Raw genomic sequence first — 23359 nt, forward strand, 5'->3', positions numbered from 1 at the left:
GAAAGGTTTTCTTTTTTGAAATTAAATATTTCAAAAGTTTAATTAAATAAAGTGTTTAATATTCCGCATATACATGTACTCAGTATTTTTACTGACACGCTTTTGTTTTGTTTTGTTTTATGGCTTTGTCCCTGTGATGACCCTTTTGGTGAGCAGATTTTACAGGTTGATGCATACTTCATATGGGGGAGCTAGTGAGGAATCATAATTAGTCAAGGAGTTGTTTTTTTATTTTCTTTATTTTCATTGTTATATAGTTGTACAATAAAGTTTATATTAATAAAGAGAAGTTATTTAAGTTATTTCCGCTGCATTAGTTTAAAGTTCACTTAGTAGTTAGTATTAAAGCCTTTAACGTTATCACGTGGCGGTAATACTCTCAAGTTTCTCAAGGAGTTTTATATTAAAATAAGTTTTCCAAAAGAGAGAAATTTGGGGGGTGTTACAGGTTAGATGTGTAATTTAAGAAAGAGTATGAAGATAAATTTAGCACAAGAAATTTACCATAACAGGAAATTGTGCAATTAAAAAGAAATGCTCATAAAAGAGAAGTGGCACGATAAAAAAAAAAAAAAAAACAGGAAGTATTTTCAATAGGAGTCCCTCACCAAAAATTAAACTTAAGCAACACTGAATTGCTTCATCCGAAAATTAATAAATAATTGAATAACTTCAATAGTAAACTACTATGGTGATGAATTATGAAGCCACTAACAGACATTATGAATCATTATTCCGTTAATGACGCTTTTAGAAATCATTGTCATCACATAATCTGATAATAATTAATGGACAGGATTTCTTACCAACTAAAATTATCATAATGAAAACAAAAGTGCGTACAAAACAAGTTCAATTATTCAAGTATTAACAACAGATCTTCTAATCACACCCAAGTTTTCACCAAAAAGCAAGGAAAACTTTAGTTCTTTGAAAGGAATATAAAGGAATAAAGCGTTGTCTACCCAAAAAATTAAAGAACAAAGCGGTATTTTTTTTGAGGAAAAGACCACATTTTCGCCTTCTTTTTGTGTTATTGCCAATTTATTTGGCTGCCCATTTTGCAGCATTGTGACTTTGTGAGTAGGCAAGTAGCATTATCGATAACAATGGCAAGTAGCATTACCAAATTACATGAGAATATGAAGAATATTTATAGTACACCTGGGTGAGCATAGTACACCCAAGACTATTTTCTCCAAATGAGCAAAATGAGCGAATGCGCAAATGAGCAAAATGAACAAATGAACAAACATTTCTACTCATTTAAGAAAATGAGCACACACTTTTATTACAAAATGAGCAAATGAGTAATTAAGCAAAATGGCCATACGAGCAAATTTGGTGTCACATGAGCACCTGAAATTCTAATTTATTGCAAAAATACCCCTGGGTGTACCATGAGTGAACTCGAGAATATGCTAAGATTGTAACCACCACCCCTGCCCCTTATGAAGCCGCAACTGCCAGGCAGATATACCTGGACTCATCCTCAACCAACCTATGAAGCGCGGAAATGTCTGGGTCTAAGTTCTCCCATTTCCGAAAACTTTTCACTTCCTAAACACCCATTGTTTCCGTGCTAACGAAACCCAAGAATAGCCGAAGCCTAAGGTTATCCTACTTCCGAGACATGAAAGGTCTGTGCCTTACACTGTTACACACTTACACTGCACGGTTAAGATATCGCCCCCACTAGACTCATGAGAGACGTATATACCACTCTTTTGAGTCATTCCAGTGCTACATAATACATACATGTTTGCACGGAGGCAAGTTGCGAAAAACAACTATCAAGCAAACAAGAACAAAAGAGAATAAGCAGATTAAATACGAACAAGAACACACATCCAGAATTGAACAGAAAGAATTCACATTTGACACTAGGGGAAAAAATTACTATACAAGGACAACATTAGCTTCTGCACACATCCACTAACCTATATAATTCACACCAAACAGCTATTCTTACAAGATAAAAATGAAACTAATACACAATTAACAATAATGCTTAGCTAAGGAATTAATTTCAAGACTGGTTCTTTTTGGAACCAAAACATTTGAACTTATCTTTTGCAGCTTCTGCCTCCCTTTGGTACTCCCTGAATGCAAACTCTTCCTGCTTGACTGCAGAAGGCACTTTACCTTCACTATAGCATAAATTACACAAACTAAAATGAGCTTTCACTTCTTTAAACCGAGAACCAATAATAGGGTAGCGACACACTGCGCACACATAGTGACCATGCCGCACACGATCACCAGTCTCCAGTCTCAGCAGGGTGGACAGAATACCAAAACCAAATTCTGGGTCATCGAACATTCCAAGGAATTCTGTTATAGACACCATAGAAGTATCTGACTCCCCATGTATTTCCAATATTTGACTTGACCCTTGTACAGGGTTGTAAATGGCTCTCAAAAGCTTCATATACCTGGAGGCATCAGATTTCCTTAGTTGCCCGTTGCCCTCATTAACAGGGCGATACAAAAGCGCCTCAAACGCAACCCGTTTTCGTTTCTCTGGAGAGCCGCCACAAATAGGAGCAATGACTGCATAAAACATACCAATATCCACCCTTGACAGTCCAGAATCATCTAAAACAGATAGGATTCTTTCATTTATAGCTTTGATTGCTTCTTGAAATGTTTCGGGCTTCAAGAATCCGAGCAGCCTGCGGAGAATTCCCTCCAAAGCATTCTTGCGTATGGATTTCTCTGGAATACCAGTACCCGAGAACGACAAGGGAACATCGCTATCACTGATTTCCCTCATTATAAGATCCACATCACACCTACCCAGTCTCGACAATCTCTGAAACGCTCTGATCTCAAGGGCAGTTGCCAACTCCTGCCTAGATGTTGTCTTGGTACCCAAAGTCTTAAATTTCATGGGTTCAATAATGGTGAAAGAATTCTCTCCATTGGCACTTCCATTAGCCTTCACTTTCTTCTTATGCAATTGCTTCATATGAGCAATGGCATCATGCACCTCAACCCTGTTTGTCATCTTCAAGGCTTCCTTCATCGCTTTCTTAGCCTCATCGGATTCACCGGCACCCAACAAAGAAACCGCCTTATTAAGCTGTGCCCGCCAATGGTTTGGCCACAATGTCAAAACCCTAGTGTACATCTCTGAAGCCCTCTGATACCTCCCCATATCCATATACAACCCTCCCAAGTTATACAAAGCATCAATATGACCCGGTGTCAAGTCAATCGCCTTCTGAAACTCTACTATAGCTCTCTCATCATCCCCCAACGCGTGCAAAGCAGAAGCCAAATCACAATGTGCATCAGCATAATCAGGTTTCATAAAAATAGCCTCCTCCAAAGCTTTAACAGCTGCCCTATATTCCCCTACCCCGAAAAGAGCACTACCCAAAAGCTTTAAAGCCCTATAATGAGTAGGATACAAAATAGCAGCTTCTCTATAATGTTCACAAGCACTTAAAACCATACCTTGAGCCTCAAGTGTAATCCCCAAATTGACATGAATTTGAGGGAGCAAATAAGCCCATTGATTCCCACCGGTTTCGGCTGCTTCCAAAGCCAATTGAAACTCCTCTTTTCCTTCCCCAAATTTTGCCAATGCATACAAACAATTCCCAGCTCTAAAATGTGGCCTAACATCAACTGGTTGCAACTCACAAGCTCTCTTAAAACTTACTAAACCATCCTTAAAAAGTTGATGCTCATACAAAACCCTACCAATTGCCATATGCCCATCAAATGCTTCCTCCCTTGACCTTGCCCCATCTGCCTTCCCTCTTAATCCACCTAATTCTTTCACAAATGCACTATAATCATGCCCTGATTCCACCCAATTCACACGCTCCCAACTCTCCGATGACGCCGGTCCGAATTCCCTCGACCAACCGGCATCCGAAAACACATCCGAATTATCATTCTTTAACTTCCCTTCTTTCACCTGCTTTGTCTTCAACCTCTTTATCAATATCTCCAAATCATCCACCAATTTCCATGTCTCATCAAACACTATCCCATGATTCGGCGACGCCGCCCACGCCGCCGTCCTCTGCTTCTTCTGTGGCTCAATTCCCATTTCATCCGGAGCAAATGATGTCGACGCTTCTGCAATTATACCGTCGTTTTCTCCATCCAGATTTAAAGCTTCGAAATCACGATCAACATCTCCTGCACCATCATCGTAAGTTCGTAATAGTCCGTCTAATGTTAAACCCTTTTCTCCGTCGATAAATTCGCCGTAAGTTCGGAATACTTCATCGAGAATTGCGTTAATTTGTTCGTCGGAAAATTTAACCCTAGGGTTTACTGCAACAACTAAAGCCGCCATTTCAGCTCGATTAAGTCCACCATCTTTGTTCAAATCGAATTGATTGAAAATTCGTTTCACTTTCTCTGTTCTTGACCCTCTTGTCGCCATTGTCGGAAATTAGGGTTTGGATAAGAATTTTCTAGGGTTTCAAAAAAAACCCAGAAAATTGTAATTTCACTGCTAAGAAATCATAAATAGGAGAGAGAAAAAGGGATAAAGGGGAGATTAAATTTGTGGGTTTTTTTTTTTTTTGTTGATAAAAAATGATGGGGTAATTATCTTACACAAGATGATTTAAGCAACTAGATCTAGAATGAAATTTGGGAGGAGAGAGAATTAAAGGTACCTCCTTTTTTTTCTTTTTCTTTTTCTTTTTCTTTTGGGTGTCTTTTTCTTAGACTGTTATTCTGGTGGAGAAATGATGATGGTGAATGGTGATGGTGGTGGGGGACTAAAATGGAGGAGAGAGAGAGAAAATTGAATTGGGGAAACAAAAAATGGAAACTTTTGTAGTTTTGGAATTTGTCTGAATTGATGATATGTTATTTTTCTGAAAATGATTTTAGTAGTTTTTATTGGGTTTTGGTGGGTCTAAAATTAGCTAAGAGGTGCTGTAGAACAGTAGAAGAAGTAGATTAGAATCAGTGAATTTGATCTGTGAAAGTTCTTGAATTGGTTGGTTGGTGTCTTAATTAATTTTTTAAGAGATGTTGGTGGATTTCAGGGATTCAATACTGGATTCATTTGATCATTTCCAGCTGGCTAACACTTTGGTGTCCAACACCAATTTTTATAAATTCATTCATTTTCCTTTACATTGTCATCAAACTTCATAAATTCTTGGGATAGACTTATACAAGTACTACTCCAAATCGAGAAAGGCTTGGTAACCAACTGTTTGAGTCCAAAAAAGAGTCAAACACCCAAAAAAAACACAATGGTACCATTATAACCTGACATTGGTATCAAATTGTTATCAGGACTGGTACCAAGGTATCAATATTTTCGGTGGTACCATTATAACCTAGCATTGGTACCAAGCAAATCCTTGCCACACGCGCGTGAAATCTTCCAACGCATAAAATAACCAAATTACCCCCGTTTGAGTCTCCTAAAAGACTCAAACGGTTGGACGCCAAGACAAGCTCCTCCAAATCTACAACAACATGACCTCAGTTTTAATATAATTTGGGGTCAGCTAACTTGAATTATTATAAAAAAAATCGTTCTTGTGACAAATAATTTGAAGAAAGACTCACTTCCTTCATATCAAACTAGTCTTACATGCACGTGATGTATGCGTTAATTTCAAAACTTGTTATTTTATTATAGATTTTTTTTGCCCAATGCAGCCCTTCAAAGTGACCAATTTGTTAATTACAATCTCTTCAAATTACAGCCTCAAATAACCAAACACTTTTAAGTTGCAGCCTAAACCCAACTTATATTCACGTCTTTTGGGCTGCAACTTAAAAGTGTTTGCTTTATTTGAGGTTGTAAGCCTGTAATTGAAGATATTGATATGAAAGGATTGTAATTAACAAACTGACCACTTTAAAGAGATGCATTTGGCAAAATTATTATATATACTCCATTTGTAATACAACTATGATTATACTTAAAATATCAAAGATTAATAGTTAGATAAATTTAGATATATTAATTTGCTAATATAAAAAACTAATAAAGATTGTGAGTGATTTAATATTAATTTTTTGTAACTGAACTAAAGTATCAAATGTAGTAAATGTTTCAGACTTTTTAGGTCGACGTCATGTATACCATATTCTCTTATTAAAAAAAAAATCAAGATATTTTGTCCATTTAATTGTCTTATTGAAATATTTGACATTACCATTTTTAACTTGTTTTGAATGGCAAGTTCAAATGAGAAATGATTCTTTTTTTTTTTTTTGAGGGGAAATGAGAAATGATTCTTAAATTGTCTTCTTTTGTAAACTTTTTTATTTCATTAGATTATTAAGGGTAATTTAATACTTTTAAATTAGGACACCATATTCCTCCCGACTCCCTTATATAATAGAGATAATTTAAATGGGATAGTTTCAAATAAGATACTATACTTTTCTAATTTTTCTTTCTTAATAAGTTTTGGATTGTGCAATTACTTAAATACCTTACATTATAACTTTAATTTTAATTACATATTTTAATCTAAAATAATTTAACTAATACACTTAATCTTTCTCCTAACTACTCAATGATATATTCCAGCCACCCTTCTCCTCTTCTGCCACAACCCACACCCCACCTTAGAGCACAACCAATGGTTGCGCTATAGATTGTGGTTATTAATTATTTTATTACTTCATCACTCTTCCACTACCTTATTATATTTTCTCTCTCCTCCAATTCCTTCTTTGCTCCTCTTTTTTTTTTTTGGTTCATCATGAAGAGTTGGGCATCAGTTTTTTGGCCAATTTTTGTTCTCTTTCCTAATAAACTAATATTACTTTTATACTCTCTCCCCTCATAATCCACAAAGAGGGCAACGACTGGGAGTACTCTTAGGTTCTTCCACAACCAACAACGAAGACCACCATCCACCACACCTTCATCTTCCTCCTCCTCCTTCCTCGCCGAAAATTCACCTCCAAAAATTCGCCAACCACGACCACCACCATCCACGTTCGACCTCTTTCAATCTCCACGAGATTCTACCGCCACCACTACCATCCACAATCGATCTCCACAAATTCTACCACAAATCATCAAACCCCAATGAAATTCCACCATCATAACACCTCGAGTGTGGCCTTACCCCTTTCGCTAGCCCAGGAGATGATGGTCGCTCGATGATGAAAATCTAACCTTAACGAAATTCTACCACAAATCATCAAACCTAACTAGATGATGGTATAGGAGTGTAGTGCTGAAGATGTTATTGTCGTTGGTTGATGATGAAAATCTGAAGATCGCTCGATTTGAAGAGAGAGCGAGAGAAGAAGAGAAAGATTGGAATTTCATCCCTCTGTTTTTTTTGGGTTTGACGTCGGATGCAGTTTTTGCCCTAAACCGCAGGCCTTCACTTCTAAGAAGGGCTGCTACGAAACGGGTTGTTGGCTAAAAACGCAGCCCTTAGGGCTGTTTTGACCGCACCCCTTGCGTCTTTTTCCACTAGTGTTAGGACTTCTCCGGGACTGGTTATATTTTATCCCAAAACATTCCTTAGAGTGACGACGTGACTTGTAACGTTGCGCGGGTGTTTGGAAAAATTTGCATTGCATCGCAAATCCTCTGAACATACCATTTGTTCATTTCTCGTGAAATCAAAAATTGATTCGAAATGAACGTTAAGGCATGCACATATTCGTTCCAAGACACATAATTCCTTTCCAATGACCTTTCATGCCTCTAGGAGTCATCCCGTGCCGTTCGGAGCTCGGGCCCCGAGAAAGTCTGAAAGCGTGTATTATAACCTTTAATTTTGGCTGTTTTTGGGACATTTTTTTGACATGTCTGGGCTTGGCCATATTTTCTCCCGAAACATTCCTATAAGTGCCGACGTGACTTGTAATATTGCGCGGGTGTTTGGCACAATTTGCATTGCCTCGAAAAACCTCTGAACATCCCATTTGTACATTTCTCGTAAAACCCAAATTGCCTCGAAATGAACGTAAAAACATCCACATATTCGTTCCAAGCCAAATGACCCATTTCCAATGACCTCCCATGTCCCTAGGAAGGCATCTTGTGGCATCTGTAGCTCGAGCCCGAAAAAATCCGAAATTGTGTATTATAACCTTCAATTTTGGCTGTTTTTGGGATTTTTTTGAATTATGAGAGTCTGGTCGTAATTTCTCCCGAAACATTCCTTGGACTGCCGGCGTGACTTGTCATGTTGCGCGGGTGCTTGGCACAATTTGTATTGACTCGAAAAGCCTCTGAACATCCCATTTGTTCCTTTCTCGTGAAACTCAAAATTGGTTCGAAATGAACGTAAAGGCATGCACATATTCCTTCCAAGCCACATGAATCCTTTCCCATGACCTCCCAGGCCCCTAGGAGTCATCCCGTGCCGTTTGGATCTCGGGCTCCGAGCACTAGTGGAAAAAACCCTATCTGTCACTTAGTATCCGATGCAATTTTAAAAAACCGCATCCAAAAATCAATAAAAAAATAGAAAGGAAAGTTGGCAAGAAAATCTGATGCGGTCCTTTAGTGGACCGCATCAGATTAAAAATTTGATGTGGTTTTTCTGAAAATCTAATGTGGTCCTAAGAACCGCATCAGATTTTCTTATTTTTTTAAATTAAAAACCCGGAAACATTTCCCAGCCCATTTACTTTCACCATATCCCAGCCCACCTCTCACTCAACTCATTATCTTCTCCCTTCTCTCCTCACTCAACTGAACCCCAATTCTCTCCCCTCTCTCCTCATTCCACGGCGCCTCTCTCTCTCTCCTCACTCCACCCACGACGCCTCTCTCTCCTCACTCCACCCACGACACCTCTCTATCCTCTTTCTCTCCTCTTTTCTCCTCCCTCTCAAACCCTTCATCGTCGAATGAAACCCTTCACGATGACAAATCAAACCCTTCACGAAGACGAATCGAAGATGAAACAAGGACGAATCGAGGACAAAATAAGTGTTTGCACGAGTCGAAGACGAAGAAGAATCGAGGATAAAACTAGTGTCGAATCGAAGACGAAAATTTAGAAAGATTTTTTTTTTCGTTTTTCGTTTCTTAGATCTAAGTTTTCTATTATTTTTTATTCTCTTTAGTTTTTTTTTTTTTTTGTAATTTTCGTTCACTCAATGTTTTTTCGCTTCTGTTTATGTAATTTTTGTAATTTTCGTTCATTTTCTGTTTATGTAAACATTAGATCTAGTTCGTTTTATTTTTGTAATTTTCCTTCAGTTTATGTAAAGTACGATTTTAGTTAGATTTAGTTTTTTTTTTCGTAGATTTAGTTTTTGTAATTTTTTCGTAGATTTAATTGTCGTATTGTATAATTTATATACATTTTGGTTTTATTTTACATTTAGTATAATTTTCGTATTGTATGCTTGTGTACTGGACTGCGCAAAATCTGCTTTGTTGCCCATTTTCGTTCGACACTGATGGCCTGCTTTGTTACTGAACCTGCAGTGCAAAGTAGGCTTTCTTTTTTAATTTCATGATCACAAAATCTGATGCGGTCTTTCAAAATCGCATCAGATTGTGAGAAGCTTCTCACAATCTGATGCGATTTTGGACCGCATCAGATTTTTTTTGTTAGCGGTTGCGGGTCCATCTGATGCGGAACAAAACCGCATCAATAAGCCCGATTTTTACCGCATCAGATGAATTTTTTTCCACTAGTGGAGAAAGTCCCAAAGCGTGTATTATAACCTTCAATTTTGGCTGTTTTTGGTACATTTTTGACCTGTCTGGGCTTGCTAATATTTTCTCCCGAAACATTCCTAGGAGTGCCGACGTGACTTGTAACGCTGCGTGGGTGCTTGGCACAATTTGCATTGTCTCGAAAAGCCTCTGAACACCCCATTTGTTCATTTCTCGTGAAACCCAAAATTGCCTCCTAATGAACGTAAAAGGCATCCACATATTCGTTCTAAGCCACATGACTTCTTTCCAATGACCTCCCATGTCCCTAGGAGTAGGGGTGTTTAATGTCGGATCCGAAAATTTCGGATCTGAGAAATTGTGATCCGAATCCGATCCGAAATTTTCGGATATCCGAACTAATCTGATCGGATCACCGGGGTTCTCGGATCGGGTACCAGATTTTTGGATCGGGTTCGACGACATTTTTGAAAAATCCCGATCCGTAAATCCAAAACTTTTTCGGATATCCGATCCAAAATATCCGAAATCTTAAAATCGGATCGGATATCCGAAATTTCGGATCGGATCGGCGGGTTTTCGGATCGGGTATTTTTGCACACCCCTACCTAGAAGGCATCCCGTGACGTTCGAAAAGCTCTGGCCACGGGAAAGTCCGAAATTGTGTATTATAACTTTCAATATTGGTTGTTTTTGGGACATTTTTGGACTTCTCCATGCATGGACATATTTTCTCTTGAAACGTTCTTAGAAAGGCCGACGTGACTTGTAATGTTGGGCGGGTATTTCGCACCATTTGCATTACCTCGAAAAGTCTTTAAACACCGCATTTGTCCATTTCCAGTGAAACCCAAAATTATCTTAAAATGAACGAAAATGCATCTATATATTCGTTCCAAGCCACTTGACTCATTTCTGATGACATCCCATCTCTCGAGAAGGCACCCCGTGCCATTCGGATCTCGGGTCACGGGAAGTACGAAAACGTGTATTATAACTTTCAATTTTAGCTGTTTTGGGACATTTTTGGATTTCTCCTAGCCTGGTCATATTTTCTCCCGAAACAATCCTAGAAAAGCCGGTATACCTTGTAACATTGCGCGGGTACTTGGCACTTTTGTGTTGCCTCGAAAAAGTCTCTGAACACCCCATTTGTTCATTTCTCATGAAACCTAAAATTTAGGATTAAATAACTATTGTTGCATAGAAATCTGTTGTAGTTTTGTTTATTACCGACAAAGATGTATATAATAGGGCATAAACTATAGAGTTAACTAAGAGATTTTTAGTTTGGAAAATATATTTTGTGACTGAAGATCATATTATATTGAGACAGGAAACTCGCTGGTCTTTCAAATAAATTTTGTCCTCTCGAGTTTCGGAAATGGGAAATATGATCTTCATGAGAGTTTCCATGCTAAATAGATTTTTAGATTTTGTTAATGTTTATTGATTTACACATCCTTACTTCCACTTCTGTAGTTCTGTAAGTGAGGATTTCTTTTTTCATAATGCAAAGCGATGGCCTCCAGCTTTATTTTTACCAAGAGGGTTGATTCTCTGGTGACTTATTATTGTATTATGTCTTTTCCTAGATGGTAATTTAATTTTTTTTTATTGTGGACGCTTAAAGCATGATTAAAAGTTGGTTGAGATGGTAACTGTGTCATGTTATAATAGCAAAAAGTCACAGGTTCAAATCTTGTTGCGAGCTAAATTTACTTTTGTTAATAGACATGACTTATGTACACATTGGACAATTCTAGTGGAGTAACAGAGGTGACACGTGGCGTGTATACATTGTCACACACGCCTTTTAATATATTTGTATAAATAGATGTCTCATTTGATTATGTGGGGGGAGGGGAGAGTACATGTGGCAACATAACATTTGTTCATCTTGAATTATATATATATTATTAATTATTAATTAGCCTAGCTAAATTCCTTGTCCAAACATGTATGAAGTCCAAGCCTTTTTGGTCGGACAAATTTCCCTTCAAAAAATGCCCTTAATAATATTTCCTCCATTTTCAATAAATATTACATTCACTTTTTTACATAACTCAGTATATTTATTTGATTATTAATAATTTTGATTGTACACAAGTATAAATAAAAAGTTGATATTTGAAAGTATAAATTGAGACAAATCTGATAACATTATGCTTAACTATGTTTTTCTTTATATAATAGTCTAAAAATATAATCAAAGTTGGGTGATGAATAGTGTCAATTTACTCAACGTAACACTTATTTAGGAACAAAGGAAATATAATTGTTTTGACCCATTTAACACATCTATATAAATGTCATGTTACCACATGTACTCTTCTCTCCCCTCTTCCATACAATCAAATGAGACATTAAACCATAAAAATTCGTGTTTCAAGACTCGAACACATAACCTCTAATTTCATATGTTAATGCACTAACCAAATACATTACAATGCTCATATTGGTCTTTGTAGGGGGAGGAGAAATCATATAAAGACATATAATTCTATTTTTAAAGACTTCAAATGCACGTCATTAAATAATCCAGAGTGTATGGCTCAGGACAAAAACTAATTTATTTATAAACAATATAGTAGTATGGCTTAGGATAAAAACTAAGGAGAACGTATTGTGTCGGACTCGTCCGACCATAGTCTTGGTCGGACGACTTTCAGGTGGTTCCAATTTTTTTTCAGTTAGTCTTAATTTTCTTTCAGGTAGTCTTCATTTCTTTTCAGGTAGTCTTCATTTTGTTTTCAGTTAGTCTTCTTTGTTTTTCAGTTGGTTTTTGTGCTTCAGTTAGACTTACTTGGGTTTCAGTTGGTCTTTATTCTTTTTCAGGTAGTCTTCATTTTTTTTCAGGTAGTCTTCATTTTTTTTCAGTTAGTCTTTTTTTTTTCAGTTAGTCTTCTTTTTTTTCAGTTGGTTTTTGTGCTTCAGTTAGACTTACTTGAGTTTCAGTTGGTCTTTATTCTTTTTCAGGTAGTCTTTATTTTTTTTCAGGTAGTCTTCATTTTGTTTCAGTTAGTCCAACTGAAAGAAAACAAAGTCCACCTGAAAGAACACAAAGTCCAACTGAAAGAAAACAAAGTCCAACTGAAAGAAAACAAAGTCCAACTGAAAAGAAAATAAAACACTAACCTTTGCTTTCTCTCACTTTCTCCTCCTTCTTCATTCCTCTTCTGCCAGCTTAACAAAATTGTACGTACAAGTAACCCACTGTATATTATTTTCGTTGCAAGTTTGCAATAGAAGACTTAGAAGTTTTGGTGCTACTATCCTTCTGTATATTATTGCCGTACTACTATCCAAACATGGTGAAATTATAGAGGTGAATTTGGTGGGTTGTGAAAGAATTTGGGGGAAATTGGAGGTGAAGAAGAGATGTTTAAAGAGGAGAGAGAAAGATGATGGGTGAGACTGAGAAACACTCCAAACATCAACTTTCTCATCATACCCATTACCTTCTAATATCTCCGACGCAACATAATACGGTGTACCAACAACTTCATTCATCAAACATTACATTATCTTCATTATTTATAAACCCAGAAGACCCAAAATCACATAGTTTAACTTGTAATGAAATCGTATCAACAAGAATATTGTCTGGTTTGATATCACGATGAACGACGCCGTAATGGTGGCAATGTAGGATACAATGGAGGAGAGAGAAAGTGATGGATCGGGAATCTTGTTCAGAGATACGTTGGCGGAGTGAAACGACGTCGTATAAGGTAGGAAAAGGGTAGTAATGAAGATTGCGAAGGAGTTGCGTAATTGCCATGAAATTGAATTGATTGTGGGAGTAAGGTAGTAGCAGGATGCCCGTCAAAAAAAAAAAGTAGCAGGATGAGAGGAGAGAACTGGGCTCAGCCCGTCTGACGAGAATATTGGATCAGACGGTCTGACCTAATACTTTCACAAAACTAATTTATTTATGAACAACATATACTATATTGATGATTGTAATTTTTCATAATAAAAACATTAACGATAAAAAAAAATTATGATTAAGTTTTATTCAATATAACTTATTATTGAAAAAATAAGTTCAGACAAATTTCCATAGGTTCCAATAAGAATTCTACTTGGGTGTATATTATATATACCAAACTTTCAAAATTAACCATATTATCAGTTTAAATTTCCCTCCAAAAATCTCACACACTTGTCTTCCCCAATGGATATATTGCTTCATCCCTCTTTAACTTGGGCTTTCTCCATTAGAAAGAGAAGATGAATCTTGACATTTCTAGAAATGAGAAATGCAGCTCAATACGCTATTAATTTCACCCGAAACAATTTTCCGCAACAAATAGATTTCCGAGAACTAGCCAATCGCTACGCTGCCCAGCTCCAACTATGCTGCCCGCCCAGCCCGACCTCTCACTCCCGTGCCCGGGCCATCCATGCCCATATGACAACTTCCGGGTTCAATCCACGTGGCCATCTTATCGATCGCCTGATTGATATCTACTGTAAATCCAAGAATCTTGTCTATGCACACCGCCTGTTCGACAAAATGCCTGAACCAGATATCGTAGCTCGGACCACTATGGTATCTGCATACTGCAATTTAAGGGATATGAAGGAAGCAAGAAGGATTTTTGATGAAATCCCACTTCGTATTCGTGATGTTGTGTCTTATAATGCTATGATCACGGGGTACAATCATAATGATGACGGTGTTTCTGCTGTTTTGTTGTTTGGAAAGATGATGAGGGATGGTTGTAGACCTGATCATTTTACTTTTAGTAGTGTTCTTAGTTCTTTGAGTTTGATAGCGGATGATGCGAGGCAGTGTTATCAGATGCATTGTGCTGTGGTGAAGTCTGGAACGTGGTGCTCTACATCGGTTTTGAATGCACTTATATCGCTTTATGTCAAGTGTGCATCTTCTCCCTTTGTTGTGGCTTCTTCTTTGTTGGGTGTAGCTAGGGAGATCTTTGATGAGATGGGGGACAAGGATGAGCTGACATGGACGACAATGATTACAGGGTATACAAGGAATGATGACCTTGAGTCAGCTAGGAAAGTTTTTGATTCAACGAGTGAGAAGGTTGTGGCAGTGTGGAATGCCATGATATCAGGATATGTGCACCATGGATTGTATTCAGAGGCATTGGGGTTATTTCGGAGAATGAATGTAGAAGGCATTCAACATGATGAATATACATATACGAATGTTCTTGGTGCTTGTGCTGATTCTGGTATGTTTTGGCATGGGAGGGAGTTACATGCTCGTATTTTGCGGAAAGACGCAAAAGTAAAACACAGAGCTGAAGTCCGATCTTCTATAAGCAATGCACTGGTCACGTTGTATTCTAAATGTGGAAGAATTCATGAAGCTCGGCATATTTTTGATGAGATGCCTATAAGAGATATAGTTTCCTGGAATGCAGTTTTATCAGGCTATACAACTGCTGGACTAATTTTGGAAGCTAAAGATTTCTTCAACAAAATGCCGGAGAAGAACCATTTGAGTTGGGCTGTAATGATAGCAGCAAATGCACAAAGTGGATTTGGGGAAGAAAGCATCAAGTTACTTAATAAGATGAGAATTGAATTATTTCAGCCATGCGATTATACCTTTGCTGGGGCATTGAATGCCTGTTCAAATCTTGGAGCACTTGATCAGGGAAAGCAGCTTCATTGTCAGGTTATTCGCCTTGGATATGAGTCAAGCCTTTCAGTGGGAAATGCTCTGATAACAATGTATGGAAGATGTGGGGTAGTTGAGGATGCTGACTTAATGTTCGCCACCATGTCTTCTGTAGATGCTGTGTCTTGGAATGCCATGATTGCAGCTGTTGGGCAACATGGGGATGGTGCTCAAGCATTAATACTTTTTGAGCAGATGCTTAAAGCTGGTATACTACCTGACCGGATAACATATCTAACTATTCTCACTGCATGTAGCCACTCTGGGTTGGTCCATGAAGGGCGGCATTATTTTGAGTCCATGCATCAATACCAAATTTCTCCTGGAGAAGATCATTATGCCAGGATGATTGACTTGTTTTGTCGAGCAGGCAAGTTCAAGGAAGCTGAAGAACTGATGAATAAAATGCCTTTTGAACCAAAAGCACCTATCTGGGAAGCTCTGCTAGGTGGATGTCGGATTCATGGGAACTTAAGCCTTGGTATTAAAGCTGCAGAAAAACTTTTGGAATTAATTCCCCAACATGATGCTACCTACATACTGCTATCAAACATGTATGCTGCAGCAGGGCAGTGGGTTGATGTGGCGACAGTGAGGAAATTGATGAGAGAGAGAGGGGTGAAAAAAGAGCCTGCTTGTAGTTGGATAGATGTCGAAAGTAAAGTTCATGTATTCTTGGTGGATGATACTTCGCACCCAGAGGTACAAGAAGTGTATGACTATCTGGAGCAATTAGGACCTAAATTGAGGGAACTGGGATATGTTCCTGACACTAAGTATGTATTGCATGATATGGAGGCAGAACAGAAGGAGTACAGTCTGTCTACTCACAGTGAGAAACTTGCGGTTGCTTATGGGCTCTTGAAGCTTCCTGTCGGAGCTACAGTTAGGGTGTTTAAGAATCTCAGGATATGCGGCGACTGCCACAATGCAATTAAGTACATTTCCAAAGTAGTACAAAGAGTAATTATCGTGAGAGATGTCAAGAGATTTCATCATTTTAGAAATGGTGAATGCTCTTGTGGTGATTACTGGTGAAATACTTCTAGTTGTTATGAGATCTAGTTGTAGCTTTTGTGAAGAATGTGATTGAATGGAGTTCACTAAAGTGGGTTTCCTTGGGACAAATGTTGATATCCTTCTGAATATACTCAGTGTAAGCAGGAATATCCTATGGCGGAAATGGGCTACGATTCTCAGTGATGGCTTTCTTTTTTCTTACTTGGACAACTAGGTATATAGAATGCACCTCAGCAGAACACTGATCTGAAGATTGGTGTAGAAGAAGCACCTAGAGACTAAGGGGGCTATAAACTTCATTGCAATTCTGGATGATTCCAACTTGATTATGAAGTTCTGCTTCTGCCCACCTTCATAACATAGTCTTGCACCACTCATTAATGGCGGCAAGTTCGTAACTAGGTGAGGATATGCAACCAGCGCCCTGATCAGTTTGCTGTTAATGTTATTTGATTGTTTTTTATGTATAACTTCCATCGCCACAGTGCTATACCAAAAAAGCAGGTTATTATATTTTATTGTTATACAAGAGGAACTGAATTTGATTTACGAACTTTCAGGCTCTTGGATAAAATCCTCGATCAATTTCTTGGCACCATGAAATAAACTCTTTTCTCCATTATAATTTTTTTTTGGAGGTGAATCTGTTTATTTCACTGTGATTTTGTCCACTTATCCTTAGCAATTGCTTATGCGAACGTTTTTACTTTTTAGCTTACAGAGAGTTTATTGGTTTCTAGTTGAGGTTTTTGTGCATCTCCTTTTGGATAATAGATATCATTTTGAACAGCTTTTCTGCTAAGTGCTTGACAAATCTCAAGGGACTTTAGGAGCTATATTTGTTTGTGATCATTCAGAATAACACAGTTGGTAACAATTTGGATTTTGGAGTGCCTAGTACATTCAAAAAATGACTTCCGTATTCTCTTGTTTAATCTCTCTGTAGCACAAGTTTCGATTTTAAATTGAAAATTTTGCTGACTGCTGGCAAGTGGCAACTATTCGGAGTCCAACACATACAGCTATCCGTTTTCCTTAGTTTGATTTTGTGTTAGTATAAATAATGTTTTTTATTAATCTGGTAAAGAATTTCATCAACATCAATGGTATTTGAATGTCTCTGAGGAGGTTCTTGTTCAAGACACAGTAAGTAGTGTGCTGGTTTACCGTGTGACAACAGAGGATGTCGAAACCTTAGAGTTTCCTCTTAGTCAAGAGTAGCCAGAGAGGATTTTCATGGATCATGACAAGATCGGTGATACCTTGACAGGGATGAAGCAAAGACAGTATTCTTATGCTCTCAGGTGTGCAGGATATCGATTTGGATGAAATGGCCAATGTGTTTGATGGATGCTGGCAACTTCATTACTTAAAATATCTTGACGTAGATATTTACATGCAGTGGCAAGATATTCACTTCCATATACGGCGACATCTACTAATACTCTAATATGGTGTTCTTTACTCCTTCGTGCTGTACTTCACAATTCTATGACTCTACAGGTCAGCACCATCTATAACCTGAATCTTCTTGAAAAAAAAAGGGTTTTCTGGACTGTTGAGTTGTTGAAATGGAATCTGAAGTCCGTCTGTGAAACTGAAGTGTTAATATCCTGTGTTACTTGCTGTAATGGGCTTTCTGTGACTTTAGTACTTCATGCTACTTAGCAAACTCAGTCTATGTAGGCTTTCTTACATTAGTGAAGAAAAGGGACACTAATATCTGACATCTGCTGTTTATTTCATGTGTATTGAGGTTCTATAGAAGTATTCATTCAAGAGTTTCCCTTGTGAAAAAATGTTGCATAGCTTGTTTACAGAGGCAAGCTCACAATTCGAAGATGTATCTCGAGGAGTCCTGTTTGTTGCAGATCTTAAGAATTGTTCTTCTAATATTTTTCCATTTTCACTTTATGGACATCCTAAACAGACGGCAGGTTATCTTTCTCCGTGGCCATGAAAGAGGAATTGAAAGTTTTGAGTTGAGGTCTGAGACACATACAGTTATATAAATCTAATAGCAATTTCTTTGGACCATGGGACGAGTCTCCATTATACTTCTCTCAAGGTTAGCTCTTACAAACTTCAGCGGGTTATGTTGCTCTCCCCCCCCCCCCCCTCCCCAATCCTTTGTTATTTATTTAAAGTACAAGATTGTTTTTGGTTTTCAACATGTCAGAATTTACATGCAGAGTTTTGGTTTGTGCTGGAAAATCATGTCAGAAGAAATATGAGATCACATCGGAGGAGATTGTCTCCATATCCTAATTGATTAAAAGGTGGATATCTTATCAGGTATTGAAAGGTTATTATTATTTTTATTAGTTTATGTTTGGTTGGACAATATTTTTTTCCAAGGAACTTTGATTGGTTTCAAGAAAAGTTGGAGAGAATGAAAATTGGAAATGGAGGGGATAAAGGAAAGAAGAAGACAAGGAATAGGGAGGAAAATATGTGTTCCTTCTTTTGGCAAGGAAAATCTTTTCCATCTTGAGAACTAATTTCTATTTTTGGGAAAACATTTTTTGCATCAATTACAAACTTATACAAAATATGAGAACCAAATTTTTAAATGGAATTTTTTTTTTTCCTCCCAACTATGAACACACTCTTAACATAACCAGTGTGTTTGGTTTGTTTTTAAGTAAAGGAATGGAAGGAATAGGATGGAAGAGAAAAGAAAGGCAAAAAACCTTAATTTTTTAATATTTGGTTTAAGTTTTCTCTTTCCTCTCAAAATTGGAGGTATTTCGTAAAGAGACTTTCCTTCCACTTCCTTCCATAACCTATAAAAGGGTGCGTCTCTTCACTTGGAAAAACCTGAACTTATCAGAATTGAACTTATTAGACATTATTGGAACTTATTTTTGAGTGTTGTGTCTGATCTGAAAATATTGAACCTGAAACTTATTTTTTAAGGTGAAGAGAACACAATACACAATCTTATAATGTTTTTTTAACCAAACACTGAAAACTAAAATGTTTTCTTCCAATTCCTTTCTTTTCCTTCCAAATCCCTTCTACCAAACAAGGTGAACATTCTGACACTTGACATAGCGAGAAACCTTTGTAGTTAGGCTTGAACATTTGAGGACAACATGCTCAGTGCTGGAAGCAGTTCACCCTCCAGCGATTGTGCAGTGTATCCATTTAGCTCACTGAAGAGAAGAAAATACTAAATATTAGATTTTTCTCTTCTGGTTATACCTTTGTTTTCTCAAGGTCAAGATCAAATATTTTCAAGGCTTATGTGAAGTAGCAATAGGGTCATTCGGATCGAATTAGGTATAGATCATGTTTGGGTAATAATAAGTCATTTGATTCAGATTCTTTTGGTGGTCTTAACTTCTCATTGTGTCATATTTTCAGGTTTCAGTATACACCCCAATAGGCCAATACCCATTAGGTTAAGAGAATATAATCAATGTTAGTCATACTAATTTTTTGGTCAGATTGGTCCAATTCTAGAAAAAAGAAGAAAATTATTTAGGTTTAGTTACAATTTGGGTTAAAGTTAGGTAATTTGAGTTTGGTCATCAAGTAGGGGTCTGTTTTGGCAGGTGCAGGTCTATGTCATTATGTTAAGAGAATAAGGTGATTCGATTTAATCCAAACTCTCCACTTCATGCCTTAGCCAAATCACTTTTTTTTAACAAGTTATACACAGCTGTTGATTATTTCTGAAGTATCATAAGAATAACTGATGGAGCTCACACAATATCCCTTTAATCTAATCATGAAATTTGTCTTTAGTATAGTGTTGTGATTCATATCTAAAACAACTTTTGTACTCTTAAAACTATATGAATAGTTCTTGGAGAAACATGTGGGTAGGAAAATTGATTCCAAGACCTAAAAAGCTTTGTCTTTTACTGGTATGCACCATTGGTATTGACTCTAGTCCAAGGGTAGCTATTAGAATTGAAACATGTGCAACTTTATGCAAATATATGGATTTTGGACCTTACAATTTTACTAGCATTATCTTGGCAAAATCTTATAGATTCCTGGCTCACTACTGGAATTCCCCTATATATATATTTATGCATGTAAGAGCTTTTTGTGCAGCCCTTTGGCATCACATTCTCTTCGTAGTAGCTCTTGCAAACAAAGAAGACAAGACTGCGTGCATTTCTACGCCACCACGTTTAGAAGAAAAATGGCAGGCCAATGGGGAAAGATGCGGAAAGCTTTTAGATGGTTGGCGAAATCAAAGAAGAATCCTCTAAGTGAAGAGCAGTTGAGGATGATTTTCATGGCTCATGACAAGGATGGTGATGGCCGTCTTGATAAGGAAGACTTGAAGGAAGCTTTTCGTGCACTCGGAGCTCGTGTTCCTGCTTACAGGGCAGATCGTGCAATTCATTACTCAGATCTAGATTTGGATGGAGCTATCAATGAGGATGAGATTGATCACCTTGTTTCTTATGCTCTCCATTATGGTTATACTTTCAATTAGTTTTTACCTTGAATATCACTAAGTAAGCATAAGTTTTCCTTTTTATAACCGTGATCAGAGTTTGTATTGTGGTAAGGCGTAAGCTGCATTCTGCAGCGTAAGATATCAAAGTATAAGTGGTTATATATTTAGGTTCTTGTCTCGGAATGTATTTGCTGCCATGCATTAAGATATCTATATCTACAATGTCAAGGGTGACATTATTTGACTAAAATCCTTCATCTTATTATTATTTTTTAATTATCTGGTACGTTGTTGGTTGGTTAGAGCCTAGAGGGTGGTTATTACTTATTACTTCCTTCGTAACATAATAACTTCAACAAATAGGTATTTTTTTGAAGGTATAAAATATTCATTTGTTACATTATTATGTTATGGAGGAAGTATATTATTTCTTAAAATTGAAAATTTCAATTTCGTTTGACTGCAATATATATCTTTAAAAAAATGAAGTTCTTAAATTTAATATAGTGTCAATGAATAGTATTTGATTACCAACTCACGTATTTTAAAAATAGACATATTCTATACACAATATTCTATTTGGTTTTTATTAGTTTATTCACTTTTCTTTTTAGATTGTCATTTATTAGTTTTATCTACTTTTTTTTCTCTGTTTTTGGAATGATCATATATATCAATTATATATTATTATCTTTACTTTCATCTATCTACTTCTCTTGGCCCTACAATATTAACTTTAATACAACATACGATAAATTAAAATGTTATTTTTCCTTCTATGATCCAAATACCTACTAACAAAAACTGAAGGAACTATATCTGAGTCCCTATAGGCCTTTAGGGTGCTTCGTCATCTATCCAGTACTCTATCCATTTCTTTTAGTTTACTCATTTTACTTTGGGCGATAACCAAGGAGCAAGTACAAAAGTATGAACGAGAAACTAAAAAGGTGGAAAGAGAAACTCGAGTGAAAAAAAAAAACTAAGTGGGTTAAAATATTAAAAAGTGGATCATATGAGTGGAAAAAGAAGAGAAAGTAGATGAGATATGTTACCAAAAATAGAAAAAAAATAACAGCGTGTAGAACTGTAGATTAAGAAGAAATAGACCAAAAAAGAAAGTGTGTAGATTAAAAAAACGGATGAAGTACTAGACATGTCTCCTAACACTTAACAGGTAGCACTATCACTACTATCAAAGATTTAGGAGCTCATAATTGTTGGAGATTCAAAATATAATGTAAAGTTTAATTCATGATATCTTATTTGAGTGGTTTGATCTAATCTATAATTATTTCTAATTAAATTAAATTCATTGAAACTTATTTATAGTTTCTTACTTAAACTTATTAATTTATTTGAACTTATCTATCTGACATAAATGAAGATAAGTTGAATAAAACACTGGCCATTTTAATGTTCCCTTGTCCACAACAGGATACCAAGAACGTCATGTTTATTGTTCTATGATTTATGTCAACTGAGTGGCTTAATTACAATTTCTTCCATTGTTGCAAACTCTTAAACTATGGCTTTATGTACAACAAGACTAACAAATAATTCATGGTACAACCAAATGTACTATACTTATAGTATAGGCCTGTTTGGCAATAGCGTTTTAGGTAACGTGTAGCGGTTGGACAAGGTCAAAACGATACTTAAGAAAATTATGAGTGTTTGGTGAGGTAGCGATTGTATTAGCGGATAGCGGTTGGAGTAGATTATGGGCAGCGGTTGTCGAACGTTAATACAAGCAACGTTTGAGATTTATACGCAGCGGTTAGCGAATAAACACTATATAATGAATGTCATGTATTGTATTTTACAATCTCAACAGCTACTTTTACCAAACACTCCTAATTAAACAATTACTTTAAATGTTAATCTCAACAGTTACTAGTAGATAGCTAGCATGCAGCAGCTACCCCAACAGCTACAACTACTGCAACAGCTAACAGCTACTAAAACAACTAGTTTTGCCAAACAGGCTCTATGTCGAAGATTATTTTTTCATGTGGATAGCTAAAATGAGCAAATCATCATACTACTTTTTTCCATTTAAGCTCTTGAAAATGAGCAGAACAAAAGAGGTTGTTGGATTGAGTTGTTGGACAGTTGTCTAAGCTGTTTATACTTGGTGAGTTAGTGGTGGTCATTTATATTGTTAGAGTAACCTAAAGATCAGAAGACACAAAACTGACAGTTATTCTGTTATTTAAGTCTCTTATCTTTCAAAATACAAAGAAAGAAAAAAGACAACTGTGCAAAACTCTTGTTCTTCCTAACTTTTCGCCTTTCTTGCCCTTTCTTCTTAGTTCTTTCCCCCCATTTTTTTGTTTTTGTTTTCTTATCACGTTCCCAAAAATTCAATCTTTCTAATTTGCTTGCAAAATAAATAAAAAATTCATTTTTAACATTCTTTTGGATTTATCACATTGATCAAGATTAGAAATTTGGTTTTATTTCCTAACCAAAGATTTTCTTTTGAGGTAAATATGAAACTGCATCCTTATTTCCCCCTTCAAATTCATTATTGAATTTATTAAAACAATTTTACCATATGATTCTTACATTTATGAATTATTTGCATGGAATTCATCAACTTGACTTTTATAAAATTCTTATGTTCAATAAGACTCCTTCA

The 23359-nt window shown here is 36.6% G+C and overlaps 2 protein-coding genes across 3 annotated transcripts; one reads left to right on the forward strand and one right to left on the reverse strand.

The window, feature by feature from the left end:
- Nucleotides 1–1853: 1853 nt before the first annotated feature.
- Nucleotides 1854–5078, reverse strand: LOC104888841 (hypothetical protein). Its single transcript, XM_010673941.4, has one exon. The coding sequence runs from the start codon at nucleotides 4406–4408 to the stop codon at nucleotides 2030–2032; it is 2379 nt and encodes a 792-aa protein (XP_010672243.1). The 5' UTR covers nucleotides 4409–5078; the 3' UTR covers nucleotides 1854–2029.
- Nucleotides 5079–13691: 8613 nt separating this feature from the next.
- Nucleotides 13692–20991, forward strand: LOC104888824 (pentatricopeptide repeat-containing protein At1g25360). Of its 2 annotated transcripts, none has more exons than XM_048639135.2 (4): nucleotides 13692–17795; nucleotides 18223–18360; nucleotides 18485–18587; nucleotides 20361–20991. In XM_048639135.2, the coding sequence occupies exon 1, from the start codon at nucleotides 13869–13871 to the stop codon at nucleotides 16308–16310; it is 2442 nt and encodes an 813-aa protein (XP_048495092.1). In that variant the 5' UTR covers nucleotides 13692–13868; the 3' UTR covers nucleotides 16311–17795; nucleotides 18223–18360; nucleotides 18485–18587; nucleotides 20361–20991. The 2 variants fall into 2 exon arrangements, with proteins under 2 accessions (XP_048495092.1, XP_019103945.1); XM_019248400.3 differs by having other exon boundaries at nucleotides 13692–16694.
- The last annotated feature ends 2368 nt before the right edge of the window (nucleotides 20992–23359 follow it).

This window comes from Beta vulgaris, chromosome 1 (genome assembly GCF_026745355.1).
Source record: "Beta vulgaris subsp. vulgaris cultivar EL10 chromosome 1, EL10.2, whole genome shotgun sequence".
In the NCBI taxonomy this organism is placed as follows: Eukaryota; Viridiplantae; Streptophyta; class Magnoliopsida; order Caryophyllales; family Amaranthaceae; genus Beta; species Beta vulgaris.